Below are 22,667 nucleotides of genomic sequence, written 5' to 3'. Positions count from 1 at the left end.
AGTCAGTAAGCAGCTTTCTCCACAGTGATGGAATTTTTCCCCAAAAATCTCATGTAAAAAACAAACATGGTATCCATATTTTCATTCCCCGTTGCTTTATTTCCAGATATTCCAGAGTTGTTGCTGCGTTTGATTTCTTAATTTTTTATCGGAACCTGCAGTGGAAATTTGCTGCAATAGTGGGGGTTTAAGTAAAATTCCGGGATTCCCCCAATTTACCAAGTGTATCTATCTTCGTCCAGCAAGACTACAAGGAACACCCACTTCACGACATGCCCCCCTTGGATCATCAAGCGATTCTATTGGCTACAAGAACTTTTAAAATCCTATGCAATCGCTGTAAAATTCATTTTCTCTTAACTCTTTAAATATGACAAAGAATAACTTGTAAATTATATGTCACACAGCATATTATTAAACGGAAGATATAAATGGTAAACTGAACTTGTTTAATGTGAAATTTTGATGAAGTGCTCTTTATTCCTGTGTTTGTACAATTTCTGCTTGTTCAGTAATAAAAAACATATAAATGGTAAGATAAACATTTATCTGTTCTGTTTTCTCCAGTTAGCTTACAGGCTAATCAGTTAGCCTATTAGCTTAGAATACCGGTAGCTTCTCCTCTTCACTGTCGCCACCTAGTTATACGGTGGTGTAATCGAATTCAAAAGAACTTTTATTTTGCGGTATATGTAATGAATTTACAAACTTTTTGTTTTTAAAATCTTTGTAGCTATGGTTAGTATGGATAGGTGAATAGGGACAGCAAATAAACACAACAAACAGTGTGTGTGAATGTGGCATCCAACTGTTCCAAGACTTCAGGATTTCGCTGGTTATTTGGAGGGGGCGCAACTTGTAGTGGGCATGTATTGCAGGATGCAGACAGACCCCTCTCCAATTTACAAGCGCATAGCAAACGTGAGGGACTGTGATATTTTACATGGGTGTGTATTAATGGGTATAGTTTATAGTGTAGTGTATTTGCTTTTCCCATTGTACTACCAGAAATTTTGAATTCTTTCCACTTTGTTGACTTGTTGTTGGGCTCCATCCTTTGACATTTGTTGTCCGGTATGTTCACACACATGCACACACTTCAAAAACTGTTACAACGCTGCTGATGTGTTTATATGACCACATAAGCCACGTTCACGGGTAGAAACCTGGATTTGTTAAACTGCTTTCTCTTAATCTCTTAAATGGTGTAATGAAATCGGTTATTGTTTACATGACATTTCAGAATGACACTTACTGCAAAAACTCTGGAATAAACCATTTTCTGAAGTGCATGTAAACGTGGTCACTGTGTGTTTACAAGTGTTCATTGTCATATTTGTAACTTTCACTGTAGACCTGATGAAACTACATTTCATTCCACACTGTATACCTTACAGTTCCAGGATATTTTCCATGGACATAGTTTAGCAGTTGCCTATATATATATATATATATATATATATATATATATATATATATGTATATATATATATATAGGCATATATTAGACTTTTACATATCCTGGTTTCATGGATAAGCTTACATCTTGCTTTGATTTGCAGAAGAAACATGGTGAAGTGGATGAGGACACTGATGGACACCCAGATGGTTGAGTGAATAAAAGCGTGAACATGAGGAAGACAAAGGCATTGTACTTTTGATTAATTTTTTATTATCATTTGTTTTGATTACAGTTACATTTCATATTATTACTGTTTAAAGGTTTTGTTTTTGAAAGCGCCATGAGAGTGAGAGAGACACGGATGTGTACAAACTTGTGAAGTCGTTCTGATGGTTTGGATGTGTATCAGTAAACAAAATTAAATGTTTGTCACTTCATCACAGCTCAATGACTGCGTAATAGTAAGCTCTTGAAATAAACTTCTTTGTTTAAAAATTATGGCTTACTACTCTTTCTATGGAGCATGTTTACTGTCAGCTGTTTATCAGGTTACCATAAGAAGTTATGCAAGACTCTTCAGTGGTCATGGTCTGAAATGATGTGTGCGCGTGCATGCGTGTGTGCATATGTACTTGGCTATACTTTGGAGATAAAAATGTCCCTAAAAGAGAGCTAAATCAGACCTCACTTTGGGAACCTTCAGGGACGTCCTCAAAGCACACACTTTATTTCTGTCCAAAATGTTTTCTTTTAGGGGTAGGGTGTGAGTTAAGGTTAGTCTGTAGTAATTATAATTAGCTTTATATTAAAAAAAAAATTACAAGTCCCAATTCAGATGGATACGCAAACATGTGTCTCAATGTTTGCCAATGCTGGTCTAACTGTCATCTTAACACTGAACCATCTTAAATGGTAAAACCGCACAGTATTTGCTCCTGTTAATTTTCAATGCAGCCAAACCATGCTGTCAAAAAAAAAGTGGGTACTACATTCCATTAAATCTAAATCAATTAAACCTTGAATAATTTATTGTGAAGCAAATGCTCTAAAACTAATAAAAGAAATAAAATAAAATACAAATAAAAACCTAATGTTAATAATAAATCATGTACTGTGGTAGAAGTGAAAATTTACGATGAAGACTATTCCATTTTTTAAAGAAATGAGCAGCATTTAAAATGAAGAAAAAAAAATGTACTACTGGATTTAGCTAAACATGTTGACCAATTGTCAAAATTGGAAAGTGTTTTGATTGTCAAAGGGACAGTATATGTAGTTATATACATTAAATTTCACAATAAATAATGGTGTAATAATCTGTAATACAATCATAAAGCATAAGAAGCACATGCTTGTTAGTTAATGCAAAAGAAGTTGAAAATAGATGCATTTTTAATTGACATTTCATAAATACCACAACTGGATTAGTATATGATTGTACAGCATATCACATGAATCTATGGCATCAGTTATCTGCAGTAACATCACAAAAATGTGCAGTACAATTACATTTTGTAAAGACAATTTAGAATGACACGAGTCTGTCAGTTTGCAGCATTCTGGTAGCAGGTTACTGTAAAATACGTGTATCTTTGTAGTGAGACATTATGCATCAACAGTATACATTTGTTTGTCACTTCACAAAGTATTACCTCAACCATATACAGTGAGACTAGGGTCATTCTTGTTTTGAGCACTTTGACATTTTTTGAATATTGAAGGTTAATGGTAAAAATAGTTCACCCAAAAATGAAAATTCTGAAAATAATTATGGGGTTTGGAACGACAAGGTGAGTAAATAATGTCATTTTATTTTGGGGTGAACTATTCTTTTAATATGACATCTTTAAACACAATAATTAGTTCTATATGGCTTCTAGATTAAAAAAAATAAATAAAACAAATTCTTTAGAACATTCCTGTTGCACAGTATGCAGGACTTGACATTTGACCTGTAAAGACTGCATGTTAGCTTACCATTCTTAAAGGGGTACGCATTTAGAAACATCCACAATTTATTATTACATTTAATATTGAATAGTTTTAATTCAGTTTTAGATGTGTATTGTGAACTTTTGTTTTGGACACTGGTGCACTGTGGGTGAAGAAATAACACTAATGTGGGTAATCTAGGGCTGGTGTAAGTCCACTCTATACAGGGATGTGAAAAGGTAAGTACACCCCATGACAAGTGTATTATTTTCTTTTTCTTTTTTTTTTTTTTTTTGCATATTAGAACATAGAGATATAAAAAGCAATTAAATTTAACAAATGACACTTTGAATGTACATTTTGTAAAAATGTGTATAGCTTAAACAGAGATGACCATGTTCAAAGAAATTCATTACACCCCTACATTTATTGTATCACTTACTATACTGTAAGTGCCAAAAATTAGAATCAGGTCTCACCCATGCCTAGCTGCATGTTGCCCTGGCATGAAAAATGCACTTCAAATTTAGCACTCTCATGAAAATTGGATAAGATGTAGCATAGTTGTTGCTCATAGCCCTGCACCTAATGCAGGTATGAAAAAAGGGCCCCATGTTTGGCGAAAACCAAACTGGATTTGAGAAAAACAACCTTGTAACAACTTTGGGCTTGGTATGGGGGCTGTTTTGCTGCTTAAGGGTCCAGCAAACTTGCAAAGTGGATATTTGATAATGATAATGACCCAAAAGAAGCAAGCAAATCCACAAAGGTGTGGCTCAAAAAAAGAAATGGAGGGGTTTGGAATCGTCAAGTCAAAGTCCAGATCTCAATTCAACTGAAATGCTGTAGGAGGACTTGACGCGGGCCATACACTACATGCAAGAAACCCCTCATGGAGTTCTGCAACACAGAATAAGAGACTAACAACAAATTTTTTTTACAAGAAGGTATTTCTAAAGGGGAAATGCCAGCTACTGAATGTAAAGGTTTGCTTATTTTTTACACAGAAGACATTTCTGTAGATAGTTTTGTTGAATAAAGTCAAATTTTCACATTTTATTTGTTAAATGATCACCTTCACTCATTAATACGGTCTAAATAAAGCTCCGATTTTGATATGCCAACATATGTAAAAAAAATAAAATAAAAATAAATAAAAAATAAAACCTTTCATGGGGTGTGCATAATTTCTCACAGCACTGTAAATATGGTACACACATGTACATGGTCCTTCTACAACTGACTGTTTATCTCCAATAGAGATTTTAAATCATACCCAACAGTGTTGTATTTAGGGATTGGTTTCATCTCCATTGTGTCGAGGAGAGTCATACCGCATGATTTGGCGTGGGGTGCCATACCCCGTCATGCCAGCCTGTGATGCTCCACGATTGCTTCCCATCTGAAAGCCAATTAGACTACGGCCTTGACGCAGCTGTTCCTCAGAAAACTCCCTCTTGTTTCCCTTTGTTTTCCTAAAACACAATTGTTTTTTTACAGAAAGTGTGCATAATGGGTTGTAATAATAATGTGCTAATACAATGCATAACAAATTGTATCTGTATTTGATTTGATTAGTCTCCCAGCAACAGACTTTTAACTTTCAGCATAGAGTCTGGTCCATCTAACTGACCATACACAGCAACTTCCAAGTTTTTGGTGGAAAAAGTTTCCATTTCCTAATGTCATTTTTTTCCAAAGTATTTAGTACTAGAGAGTGTTTTCTAAAGTTTACATTGTCTGTAGAGGAAAACGGCATTACACTGTGGATGAGAGGCATAAAATCAATGCATTTTCAATCGAAAACATATTGGTGTGGACCTGGCCTTAGTAACAAACTCATTTGACCAGCTCACCTATGAAACCAGTCTTTGTTTCCAAGATAATGACCGTCATCCTTTGTTAGAGCTTCACTTCCCAAAGCCATCAGTGTCCTCTGGACTGCAGCCATGTCCTTTCCTTAAAAACACACCAAAATGTCTTAAATAAACATCATTGCTGTAACACAATACAACCTGACCAAAGCACCTTTCACACCACATCCACCATGCTAATGACAATATCTCAAATACTACACACAGTTAAACACCATGCCAAGTCATATTTATTTGTATAGCGCTTTTCACAATACACACCGTCTTAAGGCAGCTTTACAGAAAATTATGCAGTTATGTCTTAAAGTCCTCGATGAGCAGTTTCATTGAAGGTCATTGAAAATCCTGTCATAAAAATTAGTACCCCAGTGAGCAAATCAAAGGCGACTGTGCACACATAACTCCATAAGATGCAAGCAGTGATGACGGGCCCAAGCATCATGGGTCCACTTCCACACGGTGGCTTTCGGAAAACAGTGGAAGGTGGACACATGCATTTGGAATTTAGCATTATTCTAAACAATTTTGAAGCAATTTGGGTAAATATAAGAGGAATATTTTGAAGAGCTAACAAAACTTATCAAAAAATCAAAAGCCACAACTTGTATGTTAGATCCAATACCAACTAAGGTTCCCAGTAATCTCAGAACCTCTTTTTAATATTATTAACTCCTCGCTATCCTTAGGACATCAAACCGCTAATTAAGAAGCCACAGCTTGATCCTAGACAGAGAACTGGCTAATTACAGACCGAGTTCAAATCTACCATTTATGTCAAAAATACTAGAAAAGGTAGTGTCCTCCCAGCTATGTTCATTTCTACAGAGAAATGGAATATATGAACAATTTCAGTCAGGATTTAGGCCCCATCACAGTACAGAGACTGCACTTATCAGAGTTACAAATGACTTGCTCTTATAATCTGATCACGGCTGCATTTCTCTTCTAGTGCTTTTAGATCTTAGTGCTGCCTTCGACATGACAGATCACGACATTCTCTTGAATAGGCTGGAGAATTATGTTGGCATTAGTGGACTTGCATTAGCATGGTTTAGGTCCTATTTATCAGACCGCTACCACTTTGTATGTGTAAATGAGGAATTGTATGGAGTGCCATAGGGATCCGTTTTAGGACCTCTGCTTTTCTCCTTATACATGCTTCCCCTGGGAGATATTATCAGGAATCATGGAATAAGTTTCCACTGTTATGCCGACGATACACAACTTTCCAAATTAGCAGTGTATCTATGAAATCAAAGATTGAATGGCCAGAAATGTCCTTCTACTCAATTCCCACAAAACAGAGGTACTAATGATTGGACCAAAAACCTCTAAAAATAAGCCACTAAAATATAATTTGACTCTCGATGGATGTACTGTCGTCTTCTTCAGCAAAGAACTTGGGTATTATATTTGATACCAATCTGTCCTTTGAAAATCACATTTCCAATGTTTGTAGAACAGCATTCTTCCACCTGAGAAATATTGCTAAATTACGACACATGCTCTCTGTTGCTGATGCCAAAAAATGTATTCATGCGTTCATGACCTCAAGACTAGATTATTGTAATGCATTACTGGGAGGATGTCCAGCAAGTTCAATAAATAAACTTCAATTGGTTCAAAATGCAGCTGCCAGAGTGCTGACTAGAACTAAGAAATGTGATCATATTAGCCCAAGTTCATCATCGTTACACTGGCTACCTGTTAAATTTTGTATTAATTTTAAAATTCTGTTAACTACATACAAAGCTTTGAATGGTCTAGCTCCACAATACTTCAGTGACCTTCTGACACGCTATATTCTGTCACGTTCATTATGATCACAAAATTCTGGCTTGTTAATAATTCCAAGAATATCAAAATCCACATAAGGACACTTGGCTCTAAACTATGAAATCGTCTCCCTAACACTGTTTGAGATGCAGACACACTCACTCAAAGTCTAGACTAAAGACTCATCTATTTAGCCAGACATACACTTAATTTATCCTTCAACTCACAATTAGGCTGCTTTAGTTAGGTCTGCCAGAACCAGAAACATCCATCATGATCTATAGCTCTGCATAAAACTGAATGGCACCTATGCTAATATTATTCTATTTTTTTCCATATCCCGAAGTTACCAGAGCCTGCCAGATCCAGCTCTGTTCCTGCTTGGTGTCAGACTCCACTGCTACGTGTTGCTAGGTTTTTTACTTCAAAGGATGAACTGATTCCAACTGTAAGACATTGGATACTTCATATACCACTGCCTGAACATTGGACTTAGGATGAACCTCACCGAAATGACCTCCAGGTTGAACTGCGATGCACCTCATCATTTATCTCTGCCTGCATCACTTTTGTCTATTGATGGACTACACTCTTGAAATGGAATACATAGACAATCATTTAATTGCCAACAAAAGCCTTCATCAGCCAACTAACAAAGGACAATACATCTATGTAAACTTCTGCATTAGTCATTCATCTTAAAGTTCATAAAAAATCTTTTATTTTTATTTTTAAAACACTGGACCTTAACTTAATTTACAAATTTAAAACAATGACTTGCACTGCACACAAAGAACTAATATTGGCATTATATTCATATTGTTTAGCCAGAGGGGAACTGGCCCCCACAGTTTCTCCCAAGGTTATTTTTCTCCATTAACCAATATCTTATGGAGTTTTGTGTTCCTTGCCACAGTCGCCATCAGCTTGCTCACATGGGTTCTAAATACAATTATTATTTAATTTCTATACACATTTTACAATCATATGTAATCAAACTACATAATGATCACTGTAAGACATTATAGATATTACAGTTTTATTTTCTGTTAATGCATGATTTTCTGTAAAGCTGCTTTGAAACTATGTGTGTTGTGAAAAGTGCTATACAAATAAAAATGACTTCCTGTTTCCCATTTTTCGCCATTAATTTAATGCCTCGCCAATGCAACACTGTTCGATATATCAAAATCTGTTCAAAATTTAGCATCTTCAATGTCTTGGCATAATACTATCTAAATGTGGTGACAGTCTCATGAATCACCTAGGAGTATTTAAAAGTTCAGAGATTGCAATATTCAGAAAAATCAAAAATGGATGACTTCCTGTTGGTCGGACCTAATGACTATAATTATGGAAGTTCTCCAGCTTGATGAGAACTATATATGTACCAATTTTAGCTACAAAGCGCCCCCTACACACCCATGCGTGAACTTTTGCCCAGAACTAATGGCCAACGACTGATGTGTGTGCAAAATTTCATGAAATTTTAAGCATGTCAAGTGCCTCAAAAACACCCAAATATAGGAAGGAATAATCACAATTAATGCGTTGTCATGGCAACAGTATTTAAGATATCAAATATCCCTTTTCAAATTTACATCAGACATTATTCTAAAGAATTTTGAAGCAATTCATGTAAACATAAGAGGGCTATATTCAAAGTCTGTTAAAAGTGCCATACTTCCTGCAGCCAGTTGGTGGCGCTATGACCATGACCCATATTAGCTGCATAAATGTGATCAGTCCCCATTACCAAACATACAGCTGAATTTTCATCAAAATCATACTATGCACACAGAAGATATAAGGAACTTCCTGTTTCACATTTTTAGCCATAAATTAATTGCTGCGCCATGGCGACACCGTTCAAAATATAAAAAATCTGTTCATAATTTAACTACAATGTCTTGGCATGATGTTGCACAAATTTGGTGCCAGTCACATGAATCCTCTACGAGGAGTATTTAAAAGTTCAGAGCCTGTGATTTTCAGAAAATCCAAAATGGCCAACTTCCTGTTGGGTGGAGCTAATGACTGTTAGTATGAAAGTTGTAAAATAAAAATATACAATGTAGGGTTATTGTTTATGAAATCTGTGGAAGAATATTTAGACCTGCTTAAGTCTATCTTTGACCATATCAACTCACATAAGAGAACTAAGGCAATCTAATGTAGAACTCTCATTTTACACAAAATAATGTAGCCTAAAACTGAAAAAAAGAGCATAATGTCATTCAATGAGGGGGACAATTAGCCTTTTCTTGTCCTGCACACATTAATTTGCACACAGGAGCTATATCCTAAATAATCATAATGCAGATAATAAATAATCATAAGAAACAATGAACAAACTGATTTGATGATGTTCAGGATTGTGAACACTGACACACACTTGTATCCAACTAATTACTGTCAGGATTTATGCATAGGCAAGTTCAGTGACACTTCACATAATCTCTTTATGAGCACTACAGAAAAGAATTGAGAATAAAATGCACATTTTCCTGTGTATTTACTTTGAAGCTTCGGTTTTCATCATCGATTTATCTTTTGTGAAAAAAGGTTGTGCATATGAGCTGACTTCTGTAACAGCTTTGAATTTTTGAATTGAAGCTGTAGTTTTCACTGCACCCAGTGGATAAACAATTTGCATAAATACATTTGACTGAATAAGATGCGATAAAATGCGCTCACCTAAAATTTGCTGGTTCATGTTTTGGAAAAGAGTGTAACTGAACTATGCCCAGACAAGCTTAAACATGCACGCTCCGGTCCAGAACTGGACCATGGATAGCTTGACGACCACTGATGCTGTTGTTGCACTTGTTCAGTGTTGTTAAGCTCACCACTAAGTTTTGCGCATAGAGGGCTCGGATATTTACTACCGCGATTTTATTAAAATACAGCTGAATTTTCATCAAAATCACACACTGCACACAGAAGGCACTTCCTGTTTTCTATTTTTCGCCACAAATGTATTGCTTCACCATGGCGATACTGTTCAAAATATCAAAAATCTGCATGAAATTTAGCATCTACAATGTCTACGATGGCATGCTGTTGCACAAATTTGGTGCCAATCACATGAATCCCCTAGGAGGAGTATTTAAAAGTTCAGGGCCTGCAATTTTCAAAAAATGCACATTCAATCCAAAATGGCTGACTTCCTGTGAGGCGGAGCTAATAACTGTACTTGAAAGTTGTGCGGCTTGATCAGAACAATATGTGTACCAAGTTTAGTGACCATAGAAGAAACTGACCCCACCACTTTTGTCAAAAGGTGGCGCTACAGAGCTCCCCAGCCATGCCCATGTGTTAACTTTTTACCAGGCCTAATGGCCGACTTCTGCCGGTTGGTGGTGCTATGACCATGACCCACAATAGCCACATCAATTTGATCAACCCGCAAGGCCAATCATATGGCTCAATTTTGATGTAAATCACACGATGCAAGCAGAAGATATGAGACACTTCCTGTTTACCATTTTTGACATTACTTTATCATGTCATCATGGCAACACCATTCGATATATCAAAGATTCATTTGCAATTTAGTATTGTCAATGTTGCATGATGTCGACCACATTTGGTACCAGTAACATGAATCCCCTAGGAGGAGTATTTCAAAATCCAGAGCATGCATTTTTCAAACAATCCAAAATGGCTGACATCCTGTTGGGCAGAGCTTGTCAGTTTGAAAGTTGTCTGGCTTGATGAGATCTATATATGTACCAATTTTGGTGACTGTAGGTGAAAATGGGGTGCTACAGAGCCCCATACATGCCCATTTTCATTACAGGGCATTTTGGGTAAATGTAAGAGGACTATTTCAAAATCTGTTGTAAGTGCCACACTTCCTGTTTCCAGTTGGTGGCACTATGACCATGACACACAGTAGCCATGTGATCAGTCCCATTACCAAACATACAGCTCCATTTTGATCTAAATAACATAATACACACAGAAGATACGAGACACTTCCTGTTTCCCATTTTTTCACCATTAATTTATTGCCTCACCATGGCAACACTGTTCAATATATCAAAAATCTGTTCGCAATTTAGTATTTAAAAGTTCAGAGCCTGCGATTTTCAGAATATCCAAACTAGCTGACTTCCTGTGGGGCAAGCTAATAACTGTAAGTATGAAAGTTGTTTGGCTTAATGAGAACAATATATGTACCAATTTGGTGACTCTAGGTGAAAATGGGGGTGCTACAGAGAACCCATTACATGCCCATTTTCAAGGGGGTGCTACAGAGCCCCCCCACCCCACCCCCCGCAACTTTACCCAGCCCTAATGGCTGACGACTCTAATGTGTGTGCAAAGTTTCAAGAGTTTTCACGTAGACATGACGCCATGCGAAGTTCGGAAGTGTGAAAGGCAAGCTATGCGCACTTTGCTAGTTTTAACACTTTTGATGACATAAGATTCGGTGAGATTCTATACATTCGGCTCCACAACTGTTCGAGGAGGACAATATGTCAAAGAATTCAAAAATCTTGGGCTCTGGTGACATTAAAAGACACTTATGTGCTCAAGCTGACATTTATTTAAATGTTGCCTCTAGCATATGGATGAACCCAAAATTATGTATAAATAAGTCCCCTTTCTGCTAGTCAGAGTGGATTGTGAGAGAGGTTAATACACTTGGTGACCTATATGAGAGTAGAGTGTTGAGAGCCTTTGAAAATTTGGTTAAACATTTTAGGATTCCCAGATCTCAGTTCTTTATGTATTTACAGCTGCGCCACCTGATCTGTACTATTTTTGGGAGTAGCATACACCCCCCTAAAGCGGCAGATACTCTGGAAGTGGTGATTACTGCTTTTGGAAAAGGTCATGAGGCATCAATGTATTACTCTCTGCTAATTCAGAGTCTGGGGGACAGAGCTTCAACATCTCTTGAGAGATTATGGGAGAAAGCTTTAAACTTGGTATTGGAGGAGGGAGTGTGGGCTAGGATTCTAAAAAATGTCAAGTCTACACCTAGAGATGCAAGGGTGCACCTTATGCAATTCAAGATTTTACATCGATTCTATTGGACCTCTAGATTATATAGGCTTGGTGTTAAAGACACACTTACCTGCTGGTGATGCCAATCAGAAGATGGAGACACAACCCATGTTTTTTGGTGGTGTGTTAAGATCCAAGAATTTTGGTTGAAGGTTCAGAGTTTTGTGTGTGACATATTGGGCACTCAAATTTCATTTTGTCCCAGACTCTGTAATTTAGGCGATGGGGTGGTCAACAATATTGTGAATAAACACATAAAAAATTGGGTTCTAACCAGTGTTATGATTGCCAGACAAGTCTTTTTAAGGGGATGAAAGTCGGCTGGAGTGCTCCCATTTCAGGAGTGGTACACGGAGATGAGGAGGGTGGCGGCTTTCGAGGAAGCATCATCTAGAAGACTGGGGAACTTGGATGCGTTTGTTGGGAAATGGGGCAACTATTTAGCGTTCTTGGAGAGAGAGGTATAGTTATACATGTGTGTGATTATTATATATGTTTTTGTGTGTGAATATACTCATGTGTGACCACAGGAATGTTTGTTGGGGGTCAGGGTGGGGTCAGGTATTGGGAGGGGGAGGGGTAGTGGTGGGGGTTAAATGTTGATTCTGTGTATATATGTTTTGCTTTTCTTTGTTTGTTGTATGAATCAATAAAAATGTATATCACAAAAAAAAAATAGTTTTCACGTATGTTAAGTACCCCAAATGTACCGAAACCTTGAAGAGAATAATATTAATAATAATCCTTAGAAAAGCAATAGGGCGTCCGCACTTTCAGTGCTTGGGCCCTAATAATAATCCTTAGAAGAACAATACGGTCTCTGCACTTTCAGTGCTTGGGCCCTAAAAATTCCTGTGGCATGTCACAGTGAATATTCTGGAGCTCCATGGTTTACATGAGTCTATCCTGCAGTCTGTCCGGCCTGCAGCAACCCCGAGCGATCACGAGAGCCTGTGGATGGAAGTTCCAACACCGGCACCACAGAGAGTACGCGGCAACAACTTAATAGCATTAGACTCCTACTCACTGATGGTTTCTGCTTCAGATAGACAGCCAACGCCCCAATCTGAGCCGAGGATGCCTTTCTTCCAGGAGGGGGACGATGTCAAAGACTATCTCTGCAGGTTCGAGCGTCTGGCCAAGACTTGGCGGTGGCCTGAGGAGGAGTGGAGCTGTTGGCTTGTTCCATTGCTGACAGGACAGGCACTGGAGGCTTACCTAGTGTTGGATGAAGAGCAAGCAGAGGTGTACAGGGAACTAAAGGAGGCGCTCATGTGAGAAGTTTAACATCTCTCCGGAGACCTACCACCAGCGCAAATCTCTATCGATGTTGGGTGAGACCTGAGCTGCACTCTAAGGAGGAGATTGGCAAGACTATAATCCTAGAGCAGCTACTTCATGTGCTCCCATACGACAGCCGTACTTGGGTGAGGGAGCACGAGCCGATGACAGGACTGGCGGTGGGGAAGTTGCCACAGCAATACATGAATGCTCACCGTGGAGGTCCGCACTCTCAACCACCCAGAGGTATCACTTGTACTACACCCCATAGCTCTGGGGGCGGTGCTGAAATGGGTCAAGTACATTGCCTGGACAGTACACAGTGGTCAAAGTCAACAGCTAGCAAAAGATTGGTTTGCTTTTACTGTCAGCAGCTGGAGCCAAATTAACTGGATTTTGCTATGTCCCAGGGGAGGAGGACTGTTTAAAAGACTCTGTAGGGGAGAGTCAGACTGTATATGATGTGACTGTTGATGGACAATCGCTAAGAGCTTTATTGGACACTGGTAGCTCTCTTTCTCTGCTTAAACCATGTTTTGTGTCAAATGTCAACTATGTTAACACCATCGCTGTTCAGTGTGTACATGTGTCTACCTTATGTGAAAGGAAATATGTTGTGTTGAACGGTGTGTTGTATTTGCAAGCGAATGATGACACACGTTTTATTGTTCCCATTTGCTGTCATCCTCTTGTCTTGCACTTAGCACCCACTGTTCCCTGGGCCGGTCACCTGGCCCAGCAGAAAACATATGCATGCTTTAGCTCACGCTTTTATTGACCTACCATGTATACTGATGTACAGACATACTGCACCACATGCGCTATCTGTCAAAAGACCTGTGCTGTGTGCCAGCGGGGCAGAGCACCCCTACATCCTCTGCCTGTCATCTCTTCCCTTTTTAGGCGCATTGCCATGGACATCGTGGGGCCACTTGAAAGAAGTATTGCGGGACATCAGTACATCCTGGTCATCAGCGATTACGTTACGAGATACCCTGAAGCCTTCCCACTCCGATCTATTACTACATCCAAGATCATCCACACCCTCGTCCAGCTATTCTCCAGGGTATGCATCCCTACAGAGATCTTAACAGACCAAGGGATGATTTCCACCTCATGGCTAATGGGGCAGCTACACTGACAGCTGGGCATCACTACCATCAGGATGAGTCCATACCATCCACATACTGATGGCCTTGTGGAAAGGTTCAATCAAACACTGATGAACATGCTGCATAAGTTCGTCGCAGACACGGACAAATGGCTTCCCTTTGTACTGTTTGCTTATAGGGAAGTACCTCAAGCCTGCGAATGGCTGGCAAGTACAAGGACCACTGGACCTGCTGAGGAAGGGCTGATAGGTCCCGGAGTCCAGAACAGTGGAGGCATTGTCTGGGACATCCTGGAGATGAGGGACCGGCTTGAGTGATATCGGGAACAGACGAGGGAAAACCTGCAACAGGCACTACAGAAAAGTTGGTACTACAGCATGTAAGGCTTCAACAGTTCCAGCTGGGGCAGAAGGTGTTACTCTTGTTGCCGACATTGATGCACAAGCTGCTGGCCAGGTGGCAGTGGCCATACACTGTTGTACAGAAGATGGGGTCAGTAACCTATGAGATCCACCACCCCGACAAGGGAAAAAACAAACAGACATATCATGTAAACCTACTTAGGAATGGAAGGAGCCACCCAGTAAGACCACTTAAACATCGCTCCTGATATGGAAGGTGGAAGATATGAAGGATGAAGAGCTGGAACCAGAGGGTAGAGCACAGAGTCATCAGCAGTGAACCTAGACCATCTGACGGACTCCAAGGAGGTTGAACTGTGACACCTTCTCAACCGGTATCCTACTTTGTTCCGCCAGGGGCCAGGACGGACTGAGCTGATCCAAAATACCATCACCTAACCGACCCCACAACTTCAAGACAGTGGCCCTAATGGGTACCTGAGATGTTAGTGGCTCCTTTGAAGAAAGAAATCGAGACGATAAGAGAGATGGGAGTAATCGAAGCTTCCATGAGTGAGTGGAGTAGTCCCTTGGTCATCGTCCTGAAGAAGGATGGAACTCTGTGTGCCTGCACCTATTTCTGCAAGCTAAATGCCCAGTCGAGGTTTGAAGCCTACCCAATGCCACAAAATGATGATCTGCTGGAAGGGATAGGACAGGCCTGGTTCATCACCACCCTGGGCCTGTGTAAGGGGTACTGGCAGGTGCCCCTCAATCAAGCCTCAATGACATACACCGTGTTCCGGACACCGCTGGGCCTGTTCCAATTCACCATCCTCCCCTTTTGTCTGCATAGGGCACCTGCCACGTTCCAAAGGTTGTTGGACCAAGTTCTGCAGGGCTACAAGGGATGGTTTGCCACCTATCTCAGTGATGTGGTGATACATAGTAACACCTTGGCAGAACACCTGGAACACTTGCAGCAGAGCTTAAAGAAGATCCAAGATGTGGGTTGACCCTGAATGTGGCAAAGTGTGAGTGGGCCTGATAGGAAACCAGCTACCTTAGGTATAATCTGGGCAATGGTCAGCTATGACCACAAATCGATAAAGTGTAGGCAATACAGCAGAGCCCGAGACCTAAGGTCCTTCTTAGGTCTTATGGACTGGTACAGAAAATGTATTGAAGGCTTTTCCTCCATTGCAGCACCACTGACAAACTTCCTGACTAAAACCAGGAAGATTCAACACCCTGAAGAAGAATATACTGTATGTTCAAGCCTGGTCCCACAGAGTCCAGTTTTTTCCCAGCTCTTCCTGGTGCAGGTGGACGATTCAGCTACAGGAATTGGAGAAGTACTTGCCCCAGGGAATGCGGGAGCAGAGAAGCCAGATGTCTTCCTGAGTAGGAAGTTGTTGCCCAGAGAAACTGGTACTTGACGGTAGAGGAGTGTCTTGCCATCAATTGGTCACTCGATAGTCTAAGGTACTACCTAATGGGAAGAGAATTTGACCTTGAGACAGACCATCGTGCTCTAACATGGATCCACTCCATGAAGGACCACAACGCGAGGGTGACAAGATGGTACCTGACCCTATAACTTCAAGTCCGAGTCAAAATGGGGCCGAGTCGGACTCAAGACCGTGTCCATACAAGGCCCGAGTTGAGTCCAAATGAATCTGTTCATGAATCTGAATTAAAATTGTAACCGTTAACTCAACATCAATATTTTAAGCTTATTTTAATTTTCACAACTTTGAATGAAAGCATATGCTTTAGGTGTATGAAGACAAAACTGTTCTTCAACACACTTCTTATTGCATTCTGTTGACATTTCAATTATTTGTTGCTTTTCCCCTCCACTCAAACATACACCAAAGAAAGTGAAATCTGCGTTAGTCATTACAACCAGAGTTATTATTATTTCTAATTTTAATTTAAAAAAAATTTCTACTTTATTTTCAATTTGTCCATTTAATTTAGTTTAGTTTTATTTAAATGATGTTGGAAATACATGTAATATAATTAATTAAATACATTTAATGTGTTTAATACATTTAATAAAATGTAATATTAAAACATTTAACGCCCATAAAATTCAACAGAAAGAAAAAAACAGAAAAGATCAGATACCATTAGAAATGTCTTTTTATTCTACTACACTTCACACTTTTCAGTCCTCCTGCTGTGTCCAGGTATAGCCTACTTCCCTAAAGATCAAATTTTTTATGACAAACTCTCCTTGAGCTGACGTGTTGTTCATTTCACATTATATTTAGTATGGATAATAGGTGAATATAGACTTCTCCCCTCACTTGTGTTCTTCATTGAATTTTCTGACTTTTTTGCCATTGAAACGCAAGTGCCAGCTTTACAGATAACACGGAGGTTGCACTACAAATATGTAACGGACTGAGTTGAACAATCTCCATGGTCAATTTCATCCATCATATTAGTTTAAATATCCCTGATACATAGTTAATTTGATTTTGTCTCGATATAGACAGCATTTTCATTTACAGAAATTGCTTTGCATAGTAACGTGAGTCTGATAAAACATTTGTTCTATTTAATAATTTGCAGAGTTGGGGAACATACTTTCAAAAGTGTACTTACGTTATTGATGTTTCTGGATGAAAGTTGCAGAGCAAATGTGGCGATCTCTTTCTCACATACACATACAGCACATGCGCGGGCAAGAGAGAGAGAGTAAGTACATTGAAAGAGTGCACGCAGCCGCTCTCAGCCAGAATAATCACACGTAAGGACATGCACACATGAAAACTGATGTGCAGTATCAAATATACAGAATGTATGATGGTGCTAACTGTAGAGAGTCCTCATCATTATGAAGACAAAGCCAAATCCCGGACATTTAGAGGCAATTTTGAAATCCCGGCCGGATGCTTTTTTTTTCGAGTCCGAACTCGAGTACCCCAACTCTACTGTAAATAAACAGCACCTTGCACTTCAGTGCTATTGCGGGTTGAGCCATCATTCACCTGCTTTGGCTTGGGCCCGAGTAACAGCTGGACATGACATATTTACAGTGGCAGTGTTAGAGTCCTTGGTGGTTTGTAACAGTCCCTAGTACTGGCGAGTCTCTTCTTAAAATCATGTCGGCGGGCAGGTTATCAATTATTGCAAAATTCATCAAGAATGGCTGATCTTGCACACACACTTCTACTTCAGGTCGAGGGCACTGCTTTATGTCCCCAGTTTTGGTCATGCTTTCAGATGCAATAAATGCTTAGATACAGTGTAATTATAAAAAATTAAAGCCTCAATAGAATCAAAATATTGCCATAGAATGTAAGGAAACAAATCTTAAATAAATAAATAATAAACACTGAAGATTTTTATATATATATATATATTTAATATTATGCATTATTTTCATAAATTGAAATTTAGGGGTTGGGATTTGGGACAGCCACTTCCTAATAAAAAATATACTATAAATTATGTTTTTGTATACAGTATATTTAAATTATTATCATGTCAATTAATGCCTTGGGTTTAAATAGATCAGAACATAGTCTTATGAAATATCCAGTATCTAAACTCTTAATTGTTTTTTATCATTTTATTTTTATTGTGAAACTGCAGTTTAAACTCTGTAGAATTGTTCATATACATACTGTATATATATATAACTTTTTTATGCAATTGAGAAAAATAAAAGCATTTTGTTTCATTTATTGTAACAAAACAATACTCTGAAATCTGCAATTTTATGATGGGAGTCAATAGCTAAAAGTAACCTATTCAAAAATGAGGCTCTGTGTTTTCCTAGTGGTCACAATTGTTAAATGTTTTCATGATGACTTACATGTTTACTTGTCCTGTGAGCATGATTTATATGAGCCAGAACAATCTTATTAATAAATTAATAACAGACCCTTTAAACATTATATGTACCAAATCTGGTAGCTGTATGCGTTTTATTACAGGTTTTACTTGCATCCTTTTATGGAGCTTTGAGACACACACACACACACACCATCTTTTAGAAGGGCAAAGTGGAATTACAAGGCTGTGGTCATTTGACTATTTGCACCACTCATATAAAAATGATAACATGAAATCAAGACATTCTGCACATTCATTTCAACAGTTTAAACTTAATCATCAGCTCTTTTAGACCTTTGAAATTACAAAGTAAATTTCAATCAAAAATTTAACCAGTGGGATTAAATGTGTTTTATAAATATTTTCTGTGTGTGTGTGTGTGTGTGTGTGTGTGTTACCTTCCCAAAGATCAACGGTTTGGAATATATCTCCTCTGGTGACTCCATATTCTTCAGCAGCCTGCAAGAACTGAGAAATCTTCTCCATTTGTTTAAAGACCATTTTACTTTCTGTAATTTTCTTAATGGGCTCCATTCCACTGGGGTAAAGACTGTTGATGAGACGACACAGAATCTGGGGTGGGGAGAGGGAAGGCAGGGAGACATTTATATCGCACCCAGAATGCTGAGTTACAAGCATCTTTATCTACATGTGCCAGAAAACATTCTCTGACAGAGCATATCCAGAACCATGCAAAACTCGTTGAATCCATTCTGCCAGATTCTCAATAATGCCATTTATCCAGGCAACTAAAGCAATAACTACATATCTCACAGCTGTCTTTTACTTTGATAGGGTTCATATTTTGAATAGTCAAAATAGTTTTTTTTTATATTTTGAGAAGAGAATTCAATGTACTATGCAAACAAACTCAATTTCTGCTCATTTCAAAAAGAGCATCGAAGAGCAACTAAGCTCAAAAAATTGTCTAGCTCTGAAACTCCACAACTTTCAGATGTCTACAACTTAACCTATGAATACATTAACATATGACTACCCTCAGTTACACGTTAATGATGCCTATTTGGTGTTCAGCTACTACATAGTCTTAAATACTACCACCTAGTCTTACGGAGGAAGCATGATAGATACTATTATTTCTAACACCAGAAGATGTCATTATTCCAGTTTACAAAACATTGTGCTGTTTCTGGCACTGTGTGAAACAGAGTGACCAACATTTAATTTTTAACTAACAAAATAAAATGATGAAAACTAATTATGACATGTTCCTTCAAGTACTTTCCACGATGGGCCTGGAAGGGGCAACATGGTTTTAAATGTTAGTCTCCACAGTTTTCCTTCTTTCTAATTCCAACATAAAACACATACTGTTCCACTCATGAGCCATTTCTGGAAGTTCTGTTTGCCAGGTTCTGGCCGTTCCAGGTCGTTTCCACACTGGACAAGGATCCATTCCACCAGCCTAGCCTCCAGCTCAGCATCATACTTCTGCTCAATCTTCTCTTGGACCTCACGGCTGAGCCCATAGCTTGGTCCCCTGTTTGCCATGGCAGCACTCAGACATCAACACCGACCTACACCAGAGATGATCTGAACTGCTAGGGTATAAACACACACGCACACACACACACAGAACATGTCTGTATTCAAGACAACCAGGGCTATAAGCACCACAGTCAACAAGGGGGACACTTTGCCCAAAATTCAGATTAGTGGTTGACAAGTACGCTTTTTCATCCTTTTTTTATTTTTATTGTTTCATACAAACAAACGATGATTAATTTTTTATACTAAAGCATAAACTATAAACTTGGGTAATTTTAAGGAAAAGTCCCCATGACTACTGACTACTGATGAACAGGGTACAAAATTTAGTCACAATAATACATTTCGACTGTAGGTGTGTAATGCACTTATTTTAAATAAAACCTTTGTTTTGTTTGTTTTGCATCAGAATATCAGCCAGTTTGCATGTTCCCCTTCATTACACTTTATTCGGTTACAAATTTGTTTAATTCTACCTAAACTTTGCTTTTATTCAAATTAAAAATTATATTTGTCCCTCACTTTTTGAACTTTCTCTTCAACTGCATTATGCTGTGACATTTCCCTCATTAATAAAACAATACTTTGAATTTTCAGACATCTTATTTAAAGGAGGACAATCATAATACATTTTTTGACAACCTAGTTCAAACAGAGGCAAGTTTCCCTTACAGTCTATATCAATATTTATACACATTTACATATCTTAGCTTCATCAAGCTCAATATTTCAGCTCTGTTATTTGTAAAAATGTGATAGTGTGATATTTACTTCAGAAAATAAAAAATATGGATATTTGCACAAAACATAATATCGACTGTTATGTGGTGCAATTAATGGTTTTTGCTATATTCAAATGTTAAGTAGTTACATAAAATAGGCTACAAACTTTGATGGGGTTGAAATTATGTAGTCTTTGGATTAGTATATAAATAAATTCCTAGAAGTATTTAAGATAGGGTTGGGAGATAGTAGTTCAAAAATATGTCATTGTAAACCTTATATTGATTGACCACTAATCTGAATGTGAGAGGCACATCGTGGATCCCCCTATGGTGATCCCCCAATACTTGTTATGGCTGAGTAGGGGAGACCGAAGTGGGTTGGCAGTTGGCACAATCCTCATACTTTTTTTAATATAGTATTTGATGGGACAAATGTTAAGATACCCAACTCGTGCAAATAAAAGCTTAGGTTCTTAGGTAAAAAACAAATGCATTCAATGTCGCCAAACATTTTTTGACTTATTTAATAATTAAAATTATATTGGGGTTGGTTGGCACAGTGTTGACACTAAAGTTTCAAGAGAGAATCTACACAGAAATACAGTACAAACAACAGTTTATTTTAACAGGGCAACTGAACCGAACACATGTTTGTCATATACAGTATCATTACTATGAGTAATGATTAACATGATTGTCATTAAAATATTTTTTTTTTTGTTTGGAATTAATATGAAAATTTTGAACATGTATAAACTTGTTTAAATGTTAACCATTTTACATAAACATGTGATGATGTTAGCCAGCTAGCTTAGCTAAGCAGTCTTACAAATCTTATATAAAAAATGACTTGTACCCATCACTTTTAACTAAAATTTATATATTTAAAATCTTTCAACGTATTGTTTCTATACCGGTCTTAGAAGAGTGGGTTTATTATTTATTTATTTTGACAAATAAAATGAAAAGTTATCTTCACCTTAACAGATTTTCACATTCAAATTCCCTGACAGAATCAAGAACGTGAACGTAAATGTTACACTTTTGTGAAATTAATTACAACATTACCAGAAATCAGCTCTGTACCAACCAACCCATGGTCTCCCCTACTTTGGGCCTAATGTGAGAAAATTATTTCTTGAAAGCTCAGCTTTAACCTTTCCAAATGAAATCGTAAGAAATCCTGAAATCAGGCAGTTATGGCATCGTTACCTTATGTCCACCTGACAAAATAGTGATGCACGCATTTTCCTCCACGGATTGGCACGCAGCACTTTTTGAGTCATCGTGTTTTTACGATGATAATATAATGAATTACGCTGTGTTAAATAAACTATAAGAACCTGCGTTATATCAGGATTGTTGCTCCAACAACAAAATATTAAATATGCGCATTAAACTGCCCGAAGCAGCCTACACTCGTATTAAAAATCCAAATATTTAGAGAAAATTGCGCGCTACTGTGTAACTAATTGTTAAATATTATTATTTCACTGACAATCCAGTGAGGCATCATGCACATACTTACTAGTGATGAAGGCTGTTTGTTGTTTTTCTCGCCCGTGTAATGCCCGTCTGTTGGCACCATGGAAGAGCATCCGTATGGGGCGAGGGGGTGGGACACAGCTCAGCATCCGTCATTGCATGAAGTTAGCCAAGTCAGAGCATCACGCATCCCACTCAGAGAACTGGGTTGGGAACTGCACGGTAAAGTGTTACGTAAAAATGGAAGGTTGCGCTCATCATTGGCTTGACAGAATACAATGTGTGACATGCGTGACGCAGCCAGCCAATAAGGACGTTGAAAGCCGTTAGGACTTGATCGTGCATGGATGAGAGCATCA

The 22,667-nt window shown here is 38.3% G+C and overlaps 2 protein-coding genes across 3 annotated transcripts in view; one reads left to right on the top strand and one right to left on the bottom strand.

The window, feature by feature from the left end:
- LOC127426011 (matrin-3-like) overlaps positions 1-1,900 on the top strand; it is a 55,699-nt gene extending 53,799 nt beyond the window's left edge. Inside the window, exon 19 of the mRNA XM_051672432.1 lies at positions 1,563-1,900. Within this exon, the coding sequence (XP_051528392.1) occupies positions 1,563-1,613 (51 nt within the window). The 3' untranslated portion in view covers positions 1,614-1,900. The remainder of the gene's footprint in view (positions 1-1,562) is intronic.
- Positions 1,650-22,497, bottom strand: LOC127426378 (transgelin-3-like). Of its 2 annotated transcripts, none has more exons than XM_051673168.1 (5): positions 22,352-22,497; positions 19,922-20,151; positions 18,988-19,162; positions 5,191-5,293; positions 1,650-4,809 (listed from the first exon to the last, which is right to left on the bottom strand). In XM_051673168.1, the coding sequence occupies exons 2-5, from the start codon at positions 20,099-20,101 to the stop codon at positions 4,626-4,628; spliced, it is 642 nt and encodes a 213-aa protein (XP_051529128.1). In that variant the 5' UTR covers positions 20,102-20,151; positions 22,352-22,497; the 3' UTR covers positions 1,650-4,625. The 2 variants fall into 2 exon arrangements, with proteins under 2 accessions (XP_051529128.1, XP_051529136.1); XM_051673176.1 differs by having other exon boundaries at positions 19,922-20,148; positions 22,352-22,483.
- Positions 22,498-22,667: the final 170 nt, after the last annotated feature.

This window comes from Myxocyprinus asiaticus, chromosome 3, assembly GCF_019703515.2.
Source record: "Myxocyprinus asiaticus isolate MX2 ecotype Aquarium Trade chromosome 3, UBuf_Myxa_2, whole genome shotgun sequence".
NCBI lineage: Eukaryota > Metazoa > Chordata > Actinopteri > Cypriniformes > Catostomidae > Myxocyprinus > Myxocyprinus asiaticus.
Note: the sequence above shows the minus strand (reverse complement) of the source record. Positions and strands in the feature narration are given on the sequence as shown.